This window comes from Schistocerca serialis, chromosome 7 (assembly GCF_023864345.2).
Source record: "Schistocerca serialis cubense isolate TAMUIC-IGC-003099 chromosome 7, iqSchSeri2.2, whole genome shotgun sequence".
NCBI lineage: Eukaryota > Metazoa > Arthropoda > Insecta > Orthoptera > Acrididae > Schistocerca > Schistocerca serialis.
In genome coordinates, this window is record NC_064644.1 from 186473028 (window position 1) to 186490015 (window position 16988).

At 41.5% G+C, this 16988-nt stretch overlaps 1 protein-coding gene across 3 annotated transcripts in view; it reads right to left on the minus strand.

Moving 5' to 3' along the window:
- The window catches only part of LOC126412232 (BTB/POZ domain-containing protein 2-like), a 70230-nt gene extending 53563 nt beyond the window's left edge, over nucleotides 1-16667 (minus strand). Inside the window, exons 1-3 of one of the 3 annotated variants that reach the window (XM_050081722.1) lie at nucleotides 16219-16667; nucleotides 15432-16007; nucleotides 72-407 (exon numbers count right to left, since the gene is read on the minus strand). In XM_050081722.1, coding sequence (XP_049937679.1) covers nucleotides 72-407; nucleotides 15432-16006 — 911 coding nt within the window. In that variant the 5' untranslated portion in view covers nucleotide 16007; nucleotides 16219-16667. Of the gene's footprint in view, nucleotides 1-71; nucleotides 408-15431; nucleotides 16008-16116 lie in introns of all 3 variants that reach the window. The other 2 variants (XM_050081723.1, XM_050081721.1) reach the window with 2 other exon arrangements.
- Nucleotides 16668-16988: the final 321 nt, after the last annotated feature.

A 16988-nucleotide genomic window follows, 5' to 3' on the forward strand; every position in this document is an offset into this window, starting at 1 on the left:
AAGTGGTTGATAGATACTAATACAGTGCAAACCAGCTGTAAATAACTGAACAGAAAACATGTTTTACTTACCTGACTACATGTTGGAACAGTTTAGCTTCCCGAATGCGAAGTGTGTCTCTTTCGAGAACAACACTGAGTGTGTCAAGATCAATATCTGTAAAACCATCAGCGGCTAAAGCCTCTGCTGTATTTTTGTCAATCATCTCTAAGCAGAGAGCAGTCAACTGTGGTTCATCAAAGAGGCGTGCTTGTGTGAGTAACATAAATGCATTATCGCTTCCTAAATTCCGCTTCAAGAAGTCAACACAGTGGCGTTCAAGTGCAGGTACAGCATACTTCTTGGCAGTATAAAGAGTGGTCATAACAGTTTCAGGTCCAATTTGCACTTCATCTGAGTACAGGAACCTACAAAAAATAAAACAGTAAGTTTATTTTAGTAATATAAGCAGCTGACAAAAGAGTATAATCTTTTGCTACTAAAAGCTTATATTTTAGTTTTCCATGAAATTTGGTATGCGTCTACAGCACACTTTACCTTTGCCAAAACATAGGGAAGTTCAGTCAGCACAGATGCACATTATGATAGCAAATTACTAAATACGCAAAAAAGTTTTTCATGTAAGTTTCATTTGTCACATGGTTGAACTGATACCTTTAAGAGATACAGACTATTAAGCATGACTATTCTGTAATACGATGATGAATAAGGTTTGAAGTGCTTTACTTCAAAATAAATAAAAACGCTTCTGGAGTAAATGAAGCTGTAAGCATCCACTACATATCGAGTAAATTAATTAAATTTCTTGAGGGACGTCATTTTCCTGTGTAGGCTGCTGTTTTATTTTGAAACAACCACTTTATTTCCTAATTTAATGATCAGCTAATTTTTCCCACTTGGACATTATCAAACTAATATATTAGACATGAAATCTGTAAGTAAAATGCAACCCTTATATGGGTTTTGTCACTGTGCCATCATTCAAAACATTAAAATATGTTAGTGTAATGTAATGTAACGCAGTGTAGTGTAGTGTAGTTATAAAATCCATGTAAGTGTTAGATAGTCAGTCTCCTGCAGCATGTATCATTTGTATAATTATTAAAATTATGTGGAATGAGTCATTTTACCTTCAAATTACACATTAATATGAAAATATGGCTACATACTCATTATCTACCATTTTTCTAAGTACAGTTGTGAGTTAGTAAATCCTAACTGTCGCCTTATGAAATAAAGTGGTCACTTAAAAATAAAACAATAGCCCACAGAGGCAAACGACTTCCCTCATGAAATTCACAGCTATTGTTCACCCATATATACAAAATACTACCAATGTAACAAAAGATGGCACAGGTCCACCCTGGCTTTAATGATGCTTTTCTGAGAATGTTGGTAAAACAATGACTGTAGAGAAATTGATAAAGAAAACTTCATAGTATCTCATTCATCTATGAGAAAGGCTACGGATGTAGCCTACAATAGTTTGAGTTTGCAGTCAGATGGTACAAAAAAAGTTCTGTTAGGAAATCTTAGGATGTTTTTGCCACATGTAAAGTCAACAGATAGATCCTCACAAGGGAAACTCCCCATCTCACCCCCCCCCCCCCCCACCTCCGATTTAATGGTAAGATGGCCTGCCCAGTGGATAGTTCATTAAAAACTGAACACAAATCAAGCATGAAAACAGGTAGACGGCGTACTGAACTATGGAAAAAGAAGCGTAATAGAAACAATGAACACTCCAAGCTCAAGAGTGCTAGCCACAGCATCGTGGTTATGTGGTCAAAGTACTAGACTGCAACGGGAGAGACGAGAGATCCACGTTCAAACCTCCCATGTGAGGCCGCCCCCCCCCCCCCCCACCCCCCCAAGAGATTCATTACACAAATACATTAAGACAGAACTCAACTCTTGTGAGCACTCTTTAATCAATGTTGTTGATATTTTATCATAGCCAATAGGCTATTTAGATTTTAAGGATTTTATGATGGATGCTACTTCTTTGGAAGACATGAGTGTTATTTCCTTTTTACTGAAGTTAATTGTAAAGACTGGCCCCAGGTACTCCACTGCACTGTTTACCATACCTGATAAAATTGGAGATTTGTGGTAAGATCTTATGAGACCAAACTGCTGAGGTCATCGGTCTCTACTACTTAATCTAACTTAAACTAATGCTAAGGACAACACACACACCCAAGCCCGAGGGAGGACTCGAGCCTCCGATGGGAGGATCTGCACGAGCCATGAAAAGACGCCTCAATCCACGAGGCTACCCCGCGCGGCCCAAACCTGATAACCCCAAGCTTTAAGTACTAAAAGCAAAGCACTTGTTTAAGAGGTTTGCAACACTACATACACTTGTTACCAATGTCTCATTTATTTTTGGCCCTATCTGTCTCTGTCTTCACTAAATTCCATATAGCTTTTATTTTGTTGCCTGATGTAATAATTCTTTTCTCATAACAAAGCCGCTTAGCCTTCTGGATTACTTGTTTCAGTATTTTGCAGTATTCTTTGCAATGCACTACTATGTTCCTACATAGTAGGTCCCACATGATATATTTATTCCTTGTTTAATCCATGGTTTATTTTTAGCCTTCTGTTTGATTTGAGTTACCTTTAGGTGAAAACAATTTTCAAAAGAGGAAGCTAAACATCTATCCAGTTCACATCATTGAACAATCTCCTAAAATTTTCAATTTTTTACTGTTTATTGCCATCCTGTACTCAGATTTAATAGATTTTTTTTATTCTGACAAGTTTCAACATTTAACACAAGATGCTGCATGTCAAAATCAGATAATCCATTTACCGCTAGTTTTGTTACATGATTTTTTTCCTAGATTTGTCTACAACAATATTACCAATAGCAGTCTCTGAGCATTTACATACCCTAGTTGCAAAGATGATGGAGGAGCGGACAGAGGTTCGGGGCACACACACTTGTCCTTGGGATGGGAAACTGCCCCTAAAGGTGGAAGAATCACCAATGGTCAATACATGAGAATGCAGAGGGCAGTGGAAACCACTGCATTAAAGACACGTAACATGTCTCCACAGGACTTGTGGCTTGTAACTGAAAAAGTGTCATGATGATCTCTCCACTGGCAAAAGGTTACGGCATAGTCCCCCATTTGGACCTCCGGCATGGGACAGCCAATGAGTAAAAGTCTGAATAACCGATGAAAGGATAATGTATTACAAGTTGAGGCACGGAATGTCAGAAGCTTGAATGTAGTACAGAAGTTATAAAATGTTAAAATGGAAATGCAAAAGCTCAATCCAGATACAGTAGGGATCAGTGAAGCGAAATGGAAAGCAGACAAGGATTTCTGATCACAACAGCATAGGGTAATATCAACGGTAGCAGAAAATGATATAATGGGCATAGGATTCATTACAAATAGGAAGAAAGGGCTGAGTGTTTTTTACTGAGAATGGTTCAGTGACAGGTTTTTTTGTAATAACTTCAAGTTGAACTAATATATTTCAAGGAAGACACAATACATGAAAGTCACAGATCAAGTAAACAGAGTAAGACATGTGTACACTTTAACAGTAAAATCATAACTGAGTCCGAGTCTAACGGCTGCTGGCTGGCTGGCTGCTTAGGTGGCGCTGCTGCTGCTGCTGCATGGCTGGCAGACAGCACCGCATGTAGAGGATGCACGTAACTGCACAGCGGCACTTTGAAAGATCGGCGAGTCACAACTCTTTTCCCCCCCCTTTGAATTTTTTGCACAGGTCTTGATGGAGGTGGCCTGTAGATTGCTAACGTTCATAGGTATTGTTTGACTGGCTGTAAAGTCTCGAGGAGGAGGCTTTCCGTACGGACGGAAGTGTCCCCGATGATAATGGGTCAAGATGACAGGAGACGTGGGGATAGAATCTGCTGTCACCAATCTGCCCGTTGCGTCAAGTCCAGTTGTTATAACAGGAGACATGGGCGATGTGCCCACGTCCGTAGGAGAAGGAGGCGAGTAGAATTGCTCCGACAGATGATGGTCATCTGGTTCCTGCAAAGGTACGTCTCCTGGTGGTGTCAGTTCTCGTGCTGGCACCGATATGATGGTGTTGTGAGTAATGAGAGATTCCAGTGTCCCGAGCATCAGGTAGAGCCAAAGGTGGTGTAACGGCATCCGGAACAAGCATTGCCGGCACACGAGGCTGAAGCTGGTCCGAATGACGCACTGCAACACCCGTGTCCGTCTGGATTTCATACAGGTGTTGGCCACGGTTTCGTAAGATGCGGCCAGAACTCCATTTTGGCCACCTGCCATATACCCGTACCCATACAAGATCGACGGTGGTGAAATGGCCAAGCAAAGGGACCCGCGGCCGTGAGGCGGAAGGCCGCAGAAGATGAAGTAGCATGCATGGCTGTCGACCATGTAAGAGCTCAGCCGGGCTATGATCGCCCATGGGGATGAAACGGTAAGAAGCCATAAATTGGAGAAGCGCATCGTCAGCAGAAGAAGTCAGGAGTTTCCTCATCTGAGCCTTAAATGTGTGGACCAGTCGTTCAGCCTCACCGTTTGACTGTGGATGGAACGGAGGAGCTGTGACATGCATGACGCCGTGACAGGCACAAAAATCCGCAAAATCGGAAGAGGCAAACTGCGGACCATTATCAGTAACAAGAGTAGAGGGAAGGCCTTCCAAAGAGAAAATGCGAGAGAGCATTGGTGGTTGCCACGGTGGTAGGCGACGTGCAACGGACAATGAAGGGAAAGTCGGAGTAGGCATCAAATAACGAGGAGCCAATAAGTACCTAAAAAAGGTCCCGCGAAGTCAGTACCAATACGCTCCCAAGGCTTCTCAGGTGAAGGCCACGGTGACAAAGATGACTTTGGGGCGGCGGCCTGTGATGCACAAGGGCCGCAGGCAGCGACCATGTGTGCGATTTCAGTCGATGCCAGGCCAGTACACATGACAACGCGAAAGAGATTTTGTGCGAGAGACACCCCAGTGCCCTTGGTGAAGGAGGCGCAAGACCGAAGCACACAAAGATGCAGGTACCACAACACGCGGCGAAGCATTTTCGGTGGAAAGTAGGATAACACCATCCCTAGCCGTGACGCGGTAACGCAGAGTGTAGTAGTTCCGCAACGGATCAGAAGTCTTAGCGGACGGACGATCTGGCCAACCCTTCTGAATACAGCGTAAAACCCGGGAGAGGGTAGGGTCAGAACCCGTAGCAGCCGCCAGCCGGTCCCCGGTGATGGGGAACCCGACCACAACCCGCTGCTCGGCAACATGCAGGTGGAAACACAAAAGTTCGTCCCTATCGAATGCCAGATCAGGACCCATGGGAAGGCGAGACAGTGCATCAGTGTTCACATGTTGAGACATTGGCCGGAAATGAATCTAATAACTGAAACAAGACAAGTAAAGAGCCCAACACTGGAGGCGGTGTGCAGCCATTTCGGGAACTGACGTTGATGGATGAAACAAGGAAACAAGTGGTTTGTGATCCGTAACAAGATGAAATTTGGATCCATAGAGAAAAACACCAAACTTATGAAGAGCATAAATAATGGTCAAAGCTTGTTTTTCAATTTGAGAATATTTGTGTTGGGCATCCACGAGCGTTTTGGGGGCACAAGCAATGGGTTGTTCGGAACCGTCAGAAAAACGGTGCACAAGGATTGCACTGACCCCGTATTGAGAGGCGTCCGTGACAAGAACAAGATGTTGGCCAGGGCAATAAGTAGCCAGGCACGAGGCCTGTTTCAGCATAGTCTTCAATTTTTGGAAAGCCGCATCGCACGACGCGGACCAGTGAAAAGGCACGTTTTTATGCAACAGGCGATGCAACGGCGGAGCCACCGAAGCAGCAGATGGTAAAAAATTGTGATAGTATGCTATTTTCTCCAAGAAGGCCTGCAGTTCCTTAACAGATGTAGGGTGAGGAAGGGCATCGATCGCAGCGACAGTTTGCTGAAGCGGACGAATACCATCCCGAGAGAGTTGATTTCTGAAGATTACACTTAAGACCGGCAGTCTGTAAGACATGAAAAAGTGTGCGGAGATTTTGAAGATGTTCGTCAGTGGTGGAGCCAGTGACAACAATGTCGTCCTGGTAATTTATACATCCAGGGACAGTGAGCAATAATAGTTCCAAGAATCGCTGAAAGAGAGCAGGGGCGCTGGCAATCCTGAATGGCAATAGTTGGTATTGATAGAGGCCGAAAGGCGTGTTAAGGACCAGAAACTGCTGGGAAGCAGCGTCGAGAGGAAGTTGATGATAAGCTTCTGACAGGTCAAGTTTAGAAAAATACTGGCCTCCAGCAAGTTTAGTGAACAATTCTTCAGGTCAAGGCATAGGGTAAGTGTCGATAAGGCACTGAGCATTTACAGTGGCTTTGAAATCGCCACAGAGATGAATATCACCATTTGGTTTAACAATGACAACAGGAGAGGACCACTCACTGGAAGTGACAGGAAGCAAGACCCCTGAAGCAGTGAGACGATCCAGCTCCCGTTTGACCTGATCATGAAGGGCCACAGGAATGGGGCGAGCCCGAAAAAACTTAGGCAGAGCAGTGGGTTTGAGCGTGATATGAGCTTCAAAGTCATTTGCACGGCCTAACCCAGGAGAAAAAAGGGACGAAAATGTCGTCGACAAGGAATCCAATTGAGCATAAGGAATAGCATCAGAGATGATATTGACAGAGTCATCTATAGAGAACCCAAAAATGTGAAAGGCATCGAAACCAAGAAGATTCTCCGCGTTACTATGGTCGACCACAAATATGGGAACAGTGCGAATGACAGATTTGTAAGATACCTCAGCATCAAATTGTCCCAAGAGAGAAATCTTCTGTTTATTGTAAGTCCGTAATTGCCTAGTGACAGGTGACAGGACTGGAGAAGCCAACTGAAGATACATCTGAGAATTGATGATAGTGGCAGCAGAACCAGTATCCACCTGCATGCGAACATCTCAACCAAGTATTTCGACAGTGAGGAATAACTTCCCTGAAAGGGAAGAAGTACAATTGACAGACAACACATAACCAGAATCAGCGTCATGTTCATGAACATCATGTATGCAGTCGGATTTGCAAACGGATGACACATGACCCTTTTTTTTTTTGCATTTGTGACACACGGCCCAAAGTTGTGGACAATCTTCTCATGAATGTTTCGTAAAACACCGCGGACATGAAGGAAGTTGCCGTGGGTTTTGCTGTAGTTTCTTAGAGGTTTGTTTATGGTTAGGCCGAGGCTGCGCTTGGAAGCGTACTGCGGCCATGTCGGCCGGCAGGGACACGCCACATGCTTCGTCAACATCACACAGAGGTTGTATTTCCCCGGCGTCGCCCCATGCCTCTATTTGCACTCCAGCGGCACAAGAAATTTCAAAAGACTGAGCGATGGATAAGACCTGATCTAGAATCAGAGTTGCCAACTGAAGGGCACGTTGCCTAACTTCTTTATCGGGCGCCGATCGGATAATAGCATCCCGTACCACGAAATCGGAGTAGGATTCTTTGTGAACTTCAGTAACAAATTGACACTTTCTACTGAGGCCATGAAGTTCAGCAGCCCAAGTGCGATACGAATGACTGTTGTTTTTGACAACAATAAAAGGCAACACGAGAGGCTACCACACACGTTTGCTTTTGAAAATAGATGGACAGAAGTGAGCACATTTCAGCAAAGGACAAAGACACAGGATCCTTCAAAGGAGCCAATTGCGACAACAACCATTACATTTGAGGTGAAATCCATGGAAGGAACAGAGACTTACGTTTGTTCGTCCACGACATGAAATGGCAAAAAGTGCTGTCGAAGACGTTTTTCGTAATCGGACCAGTCTTCCGCCATCTCGTTGTAAGGAGAAAAAGTAGGTAGAGACAACGATGAGAGACGCCCCACATTTGATGCCGCGACGAAATCACGAATCACATTTGTGAGAAGCGTTTGCTGTTCTGTGAGACCTTGCAATAGTTGCTCTAAAGTAGCCATGGAAACATGTGGGTCAACGATGGAAAAGAAAAATCACTACCTCGTCGCCAATTGTAATAACTTGAAGTTGAACAAATATATTTCAAGGAAGACGCAATACATGAAAGTCACAGATCAAGTAAACAGAGTAAGACGTGTGTACACTTTAACAGTCAAATCATAACTGAGTCCAAGTCTAGCGGCCGCTGGCTGGCTGGCCGCTTAGGTGGCGCTGCTGCTGCATGGCTGGCAGACAACGCCGCATGTAGAGGACGTGCGTAACTGCATGGCGGCACTTTGAAAGATTGGCGAGTCACAACATTTTTCTTATCAGAATCGACAGCGAACCAACATCGACAATGATAGTTCAAGTACACATGCAGACATTGCACGCTCAAAATTAAAAGAAGAGAAAATATATGATATTGAAATGGTAATACAGTACAAAAATGGAGATGAAAATCTAATAGTCATGGGGAACTGGAATGCAGTTGTAAGGGAAGGAGTAGAAGAAAAAGTTACAGGAGAGTATGGGCTTCGGACAAGGAACAAGAGAGGAGAAAGACTAACTGAGTCCTGTAATAAATTTCAGCTAGTAATAGTGAATACTCTGTTCAAGAATCACAAGAGCAGGAGGTATACATGGATGAGGCCACGTGATACAGGAAGATTTCAGTTAGATTACGTCATGGTCAGACAGAGATTCTGAAACCAGATACTGGATTGTAAGGCGTACCCAGGAGCAGATGTAGACCCAGTTCACAATGTAGTAGTGATGAAGAGTAGGCTGAAGTTTAAGAGATTAGTCAGGAAGAATCAGAACACAAAGAAGTGGGATATAAAAGTACTAAGGAATGATGAGATGCACTTTAAGTTCTCTAGAGCTATAGATACAGCAATAAGGAACAGTTCAGTAGGCAGTATGGTTGAGGAGGAATGGACATCTCTAAAATGGGCAATCACAGAAGATTGAAAGTAAAACATAGGCACAAAGAAGGTAACCACGAAGTAACTATGGATAACAAAAGAAATACTTCACTTAATCGATGAACGAAGGAAAACTTAGGAATAGTGAAGTACAAGTCATTGAGGAAAGAACTAAATAGGAAGTGCAGGGAAAAGGTAGAGAAATCGAAATAGAAATGACTGTCAGAAGGACTGACTCAGCCTATAGGAAATTAAAAGCAAGGGTGGTAATATTAAGAGCGCAATGGGAATTCCACTGTTAAATGCTGAGGAGAGAGCAGATAGATGGGAAGAGTACACTGAAGGCCTCTATGAAGGGAAAGATTTGTCTGATGTAATAGAAGAAGAAAGACATGTAGATTTCCAGGAGATGGGGGAGTCAGTATTAGAATCAGGATTTAAAAGAGCTCTGAAGGACTTAAGGTCAATAAGGCAGAAGGAATAGATAACATTCCAACAGAATTTCTAAAATCATTGAGGGAAATGGTAACAAAATGACTGTTCGCATTGGTGTGTAGAATATACGAGCTTGGCAACATACCATCAATTTTCGGAAAAATATCACCCACACAATTCCAAAGACTGCAAGAGCTGACAAGTACAAGAATTATCACACAATCAGCTTGATAGCTCATGCATCCATGTTGCTTACAGGAACAATATACAGAAGAATGGAAAAACAAATTGAGGATGTGCTATATGACGATCAGTTTGGCTTTAGAAAAGGTAAAGATGCAAAAGGCAGTTCTGACATTGCGGTTGATAATGGAAGCAAGACTAAACAAAAATCAAGACACGTTCACATGATTTGTCGACCTGGAAAAAGCATTCAACAATGTAAAATGGCGCAAGATGTTCAAAATTCTGAGAAAAATAGGGTTAAGCTATAAGGAGAGATGGATCCTATACAATATGTACAAGAGCCAAGAGGATGACCAAGACTGGATGACCAAGAACAAAATGTTTGGATTAAAAAGAGTGTGAGACTGGGATGTAGTATTTCGCCAATACTATTCAATCTGTACACTGAAGAAGAAATGATAGTAATAAAGGAAAGGTTCAGGAGAGGAATTAAAATTCAAGGTGAAAGGATACTGATGATATGATGCACTGACGACATTGCTATCCTGAGTGAAAGTGAGAAAGAAGTATGTGATCTGCTGGAAGGAAATGAACAGTCGGACTGAGAGTAAATAAAAGAAAAACTAAAGTAATGAGAAGTAACAGAAATGAGAACAGCAAGAAACTTAACATCAGGATTGATGGTCATGAAGTAGATGAAGTTAAGGAATTAAAATACTTAGGCAGAAAAATAACCAATGACAGATGGAGTGAGGAGGACATCAAAAGCAGACTACCACTGGCAAAAGGGGTTTTCCTGGCCAAGAGAAGTCTACTGGTATCAAACAGAGGCCTTAATTTGAGGAAGAAATTTCTGGGAAAGTACATTTGGAGCACAGCTTCATATGGTAGTGAAACATGGACTGTGGGAAAAATGGAACAGAAGAGAACAGAAGCATTTGAGATGCAGAGTTACAGACGAATGTTGAATATTATGTGAACTGATAAAATAAGGAATGAGGTGCTTCTGTGCAGAATTGGGGAGGAAAGGAATATGCACTTCTGTGCAGAATTGGGGAGGAAAGGAATATGCAGAAAACAATGACAAGGAGAAGAGATAGGATGATAGAACATGTTATGACATCAGGGAATGACTTCCATGGTACTCAAGGGAGCTGTAGAGGGCAAAAGCTGTAAAGGAAGACACAGATTGGAATACATACAGCAAATAATTCAGGATATAGTTTGCAAGTGCTACTCTGAGATGAAGAGGATGGCACAGGAGAAGAATTTGAGGTGGGCCACATCAAACTAGTCAAAAGACTGAAGACTTGAGAAAAATTGCGAAGTTCACAGTAGGAATTAAATTGAATGGCAGAATTACTCATTCAGTAATTGTTCACTGGCAGATATTTTCAATAAATCTACATTAAAAGCACCAGCAACCACTATTTCCTTATTTTCTACTGTGAGGTAGAACAGCAAAGCTTCCAGATTTTTTATGAAGAGGTTAAAGTTGTGCTCTGTATATATTTACCACTATAAAGGACTTATTGTGAAATACTACTATTGTTGCACAAGCTTGTAAGTGCTGCTCTGAGCAAAATTTATTAATATTCTTGACATGAAAACAGATTGTGACAAATGTGGCAATTCCTCCTTTCTGCATGTATTCTCTACAGAAGCCAACTCGAATCCTGTAACATTTTGCATATCTATACCAGTGCTCAGATGATGTTCACTTAAGTTGATTATATTAACTGTTTTGCTCAAATCTAATTCTTAAACATAAATAAGCAACTTGTTAAACTTACCCCTTAGTCCTTGGATATTCTGATGCAATACGGATAACCGATTTTGTGCACTGGCTGAATTACAACGGGATGAAAACTAATTTTTCTGTCAATTTTTGAATACCTCCAGTTTCAATCAGAGGCTGTCTGCGTAAATTGTGTACATTAAAATTTGTTTTCTGGCTACCTGTTTTATCAGTGTGAATGTCATTTTCAGCCTGTCTCTGAACATCTTTTGTTCTGCCCTCCCTACCCCAAAAAACTGCTATTTTGTCACTTAACAACTGATACTTTACCACTTGTGATAGTGCCCCACTTAAGTTATTTGCTGTTAGCCCCGACAGTTTTTGCTCCCCTTTCCTGCTGACGTGAAGGCCATGCCTAGTATAGTCCACACCAATGTGAGACCCCATACCTGATCCAAGGATATGGATATGATGATCAAGATCAATAGCGCGAGGTTGCGGGTGGACATGATGTCCTCGATTAAGTTCCTGCAAATGTTTGGATTGATAGCAAAGATTGTCAAATGTAGCATCTGCCGAGAAAATATGAGGTTGGCAAGAGTTCTGGTGTCTCAGACCAGGGACACGTACATGTGGCAGTGTCTAAAGGACAACCTTTTGTGCTGCATTAGACACAGTACCTGGTTTGAGAAACTAGGTTGGCCATGAGAGAGAGTGTTTTGATGACTTACTTTTGTTATATGTCCTCTATTAGTTTTTGTGAACAACAGACTGGAGTGAATGAGAGAACAGTGTTAGATTGGTTTTCTTTTTGTAGGGAAGTGTGTTCTGAGTATGTGAAGTATAGGGACAAGTTGGGTGGGCTGGGGGTGATGGTTGAGACAGACGAATCATGGATTGGGAAGAGGAAGTATGGGAGGGGTAAGTCTCCGGTTGGTTTTTGGGTGTGGGGGGTTGTTATTTCGGGGGTTGTGTATGCTGATAGTGTTTTCAGAGATTTGGAGGGGAGTTTTAAGAGTGAATTGGTGGGTTTAATTGAAGAGTATACTGCGGAGGGGAATACTGTAGTTTCAGATGCTCTTTCATCATACAGGAGTTTGAGGAAGAAGGGTTATGATCATTTAGTTGTAAACCATAGTTTTGAGGTTAAAAATTATGAAACTGGGGCTTGTACTAATACAATACAGGGCTTTGGGAGGCGGTTTAATGAGTCATAGGGAGGGTGAAGAGGCACTGTTCTAACTGTTTCAGTTGTAGGTGTTTGTGTTTTGGTGTCATCAGCTGTAGCTGACCTATATAGGTTAAGGAAAGTACCCGATTCCAATTTTTATTGTTTTAGGTGTTGGGCTTGTGGTATCGATGGTTGTGGTTGAGCTACGAGGGTCACTCCAAAAGAATTGCACTTTTTTTTTTTTTTTTTTTTTTTTTTTTTTTTTTTTTTTTTTTAAATCCATCTTTTATTCTACATGTTTGAAATTTGTACAGTGTGTAGATACATCCTTTACAAGCAATATTTTCATTTCTCCACATAATTTCCATCCCTCTCAACTGGCTTACACTATCTTGGAACCAGCGCCTGTATACCCGCATGGTAAAATTCTGGACTAACCTGTTGGAGCCATTGTTTGGCAGCGTGCACAAGGGAGTCATCATCTTCAAACCTTGTTCCATGAAGAGAGTCTTTCAGTTTCCCAAAGAGATTATAGTCACATGGAGCCAGGTCCATCTGAGTTTTGTCATTGCTTCCATGGTTTTTTGACTGGCATATGGCCGTGCATTGTCATGCAACAGCAAACATCCTGCTTTTGCTGATGTGGCCAAACACAACTCAGTCGAGCTTGAAGTTTCTTCAGTGTCGTCACATATGCATCAGAATTTATGGTGGTTCCACTTGGCACGATGTGCACAAGCAAGAGTCCTTCGAAATCGAAAAACACCATAGCCATAATGTTTCCAGCAGAAGGTGTGGTTTTGAATTTTTTTTTCCTTGGGTGAATTTGCATGATGCCACTCCACTGATTGCCTCTTTGTCTCTGGTGAAAAATGATGGAGTCATGTTTCATCACCTGTCACAATTCTTCCAAGAAATTAATCTCCACCATTCTTATACTTTTCCGAAAGATCACTGCAAACCATTTTTCTTGTTTCTTTGTGAGCCACTGTCAACATCCTGGGAACCCACCTGGCACAAACCTATTTAACGCCAACACTTTCAGTATTCTGCAAACACTTCCTTCCCCTATCCCAACGTAGTGTGACAATTCATTCACTGTGATGCGTCCGTGAGCAGTCACGAATTCCTTAACTTTCTGCACACCGTCTGGAGTGTGTACGAGGCCTGCCGCTACGAGGCCAATCCTCCATATTACTGTGCCCACTTTCATCACATAACCTGCTTGCCCACTGACTAACTGTATTGTGATTGACAGCAGCATCTCTATACACCTTTTTCAACCTTTTGTGGATGTTTCCCACTGTCTCATTTTCACAGTACAGGAATTCTATGACAGCACATTGCTTCTGACGAACGTCAAGTGTAGCAGCCATCTTGAGGACATGCTGTGATGGCGCCACTCACAGGAACAGGTTGAACTAAGTTTGAAAACAAGGGGGAAGGAAAACTGTTTTTTTTTCCTTTTTTTTTTTTCCAAAAACAGTGTGCATTTCTTTTGGAGTGACCCTCGTATATACGTCAAGGGAAGTCTCCGATCCCAATTTTTGTATTTTTAGGTGTTTTTTTTTTTTTGTGGTATTGACACTAGCAGTTGAGCTATATAGGTGAGGGGGAAAGCCTGTGGATTTTGTGGGTGTAGCGGAAAGTGGGAATATTGCGGTTTTTTTTTCTTTTTTTAATTGTGGTGTGTGTCTTTTTATGTTTATATTTAGTTAGTCCCCATCCTAAAACTCCCAATTCCCAATGCGCTTATCCCATTAGTTTCATTATATTTTTGGAGGGAGACGATATTGCACTTATATGCATTTTCATGTTTGTTGCCGTGTTGTGTAGTGACGTCAAAGGCGCCATATTGGAGACGCTGAGAATGGTCATTTCTGCCATATTGATGACATCACGGGTCAAAGCAGACAGGTGGAATCGGATGCTCCTGTAATCCCCTATGCACTGAGAATCCGCATAAGATCATAGCTCCTGATGATAAAGAGCAGGACTGAACATCCATGGTATTTTGTACCCCAGTCTAGAGAAGGGTGAAATTGTATTTAACATAACCATAAAAGTTAAGAAGTCTGAATCTCTTGTGTAATTTTGTGGACTTTATCTAAAACTACCCTTAACTTGCAAATAACTTACCTTGTTGTTTTGGTTGCTGAAATCAACAAACAAAACAATCCTTACTTGCTACTCACAGTAGCCCTTTATAAGAGTGTAAAATTGCCATGTAATGCAATGACATCTTTGGAAGGGTAAAGGCAAAAGCCATGGTTTGTAGTTAAATTATGTATGTACCTGATGGCAAGCAGCAGTTCATTATCCTTCTCACACAAGCAGAAAATATGTATAGGAAAAAATCGAGATTAGAATTTAACAAGGTCATTACAAACTTAGCATGAGCTCAATAGGTCAGAACTGGGAGGGAAATCAACTATCTGGCTTTTCAAAGGAGAAAATCTGACTTCTGCCTTAAGGCATATGACAAAAAAAATTGGATTGCCAAACAAGGATATTAAATGCACCCTCCCAAACACAATCCTAGTGCTTTAAACCAATCACATCAAATGACGATATGTAGTCGCAGAGGAGAAAGCAGTAAATACACATGGCAATGTAAAAGAGTGGGTTTGCTCTACGTTTAGAAAACTGTATTTAGGTCTATCATACCCAACAATCATAGTTGCCGATAAGTATTAAATCTGACTTCACAGTAACCAGCAGGATATTTAAATACAATATTATTACGTAAAGTACCACTAAATCTCACTCTGCACAGTCCAGAAGTACCACTGTTGACAATTTCATTCGCTCATCATGGACAGCAGCACAAATATCTGACATACCCACAAAACAAGAATTCATTCATAACATATTTAATGTGTTTCAAAGATTCTATTGCACAAATACATAACAAGCTTAAAAAATGTTAACAGGAGTTTAAAAACTACTGTAAATTCAACATTCCGCATAGAAACTTTTATCTTATATTCATGCTATAAGGTTCATCATACTCACTTCAACAAGGCAAGGAAAGCTGCAGGCTCCACATCAGGTAATTCAATCTCATCAGCTTTTGTGGCCAATGTACCATTGAACATGGCATCGAATACAGCACTTCCCACAGAAAGAACGAATTTGTGCGCTGGGATACGCTGTTGCTGTATATCACGTCCAACTATAAAGTGGACATCACAAAGAATTTCATTATTAAACATAAAAGCAAATCGCTCTTTCACCGTTGTTTTCGTTGCCTGCCAATTGTAAACAGTATGACTATTTGAACTGTGGGCCGACGTATTCGTTAGGCTTTGTGCTACTGACATTCCATTTGATGCGCTACCGTTACTATTGACACTGCCATGCCTTGCACATGCAGAAAAACCGTTTACATTGCATGGAGAACTGTCTCGTTCCGCAGAATTTGAGTGAAGGTGATTCTGTGGGCCTGAAGCTCCAAGAGTTAACATATTCTGAGGGACGTCTGCATGCTCAGTATAACCGTCCGATTCATCCATTCTTACGTTTCTGGCAGGTCTTTCTAATGGATTGAGAATGTTGTATAAATCCTTCGTTGAAACTCCCGGCGACATACTGCAAAATGACACACCAGCTAAGTGACAAATACAAATTATTGATAATGTTTCATAATTACCAACATATGGGCGTTGCCAAATAACAAATCACAAAACAAACGCATCACCTGCCAATGGTACCCTTCTAATTTCTTCAAATATGATCCTCCACAAACTTTAACTTACAAGAGACGGGGTTTGAATGAACAAATTTACAGGGATTCGCTAACCATACAGACTGTACAGCTTCGAAAGCTGTAGTTCAGTTGAAGAACTAAGGCACGCCGAGTTCTATCTTGTAGTTTTTCAATAGTTCAGAGCTGTAGAACATTTGCTTCATGAAGCAGCATACTTCAATTTTCGTAATAGTAACATTAACGAATTAACACAGTTTTCTTGATAACGTATTCGTTTCATTCAACTGAAAGCCAATAAGCTTCCTTCACCACCAAAAGTGTACAATTGTTTGTACAACATTAATACCGACACTCTTTGGTTCACTCACAAACACCACCCACTTGACAATCACGAAACAAAACATTACATGCAAAGATATTATGCGTACAATAAATGGCAGTACACCAATCAAAGGTGATAAAAGTTACGACTCATGGAGGTAAGAATAAGGGGAGATGGCGCTACGTATCCCAGCCGTACTACGTTTTGAAGCCATGGGGGCGTGGCTCGCTGCCATGACACTTTGACCAAAACATTGCCAGTGTGCTATAGCGCTGCGTGTATTACAGTCGCTAATTGCACCATATACGCATGTAACGTCATCAGATTGGTTGTTTCAAAGTTTTTCTTTAAAATAAAATCTCGCAAATGCGAAATTACGCGTTTCTTCGGATTAAAAATAGTTTTTAATGTAATATTACGAATAGCTAGCCTTCAATGTAAACGATACAATTTTGTTAATTCAGTAATAAACGTGTATCACTGAAAACTGAAAACCAAGTTAGCTATACCCTCCCTCCAAAGCCCTATAAATACATCTTGT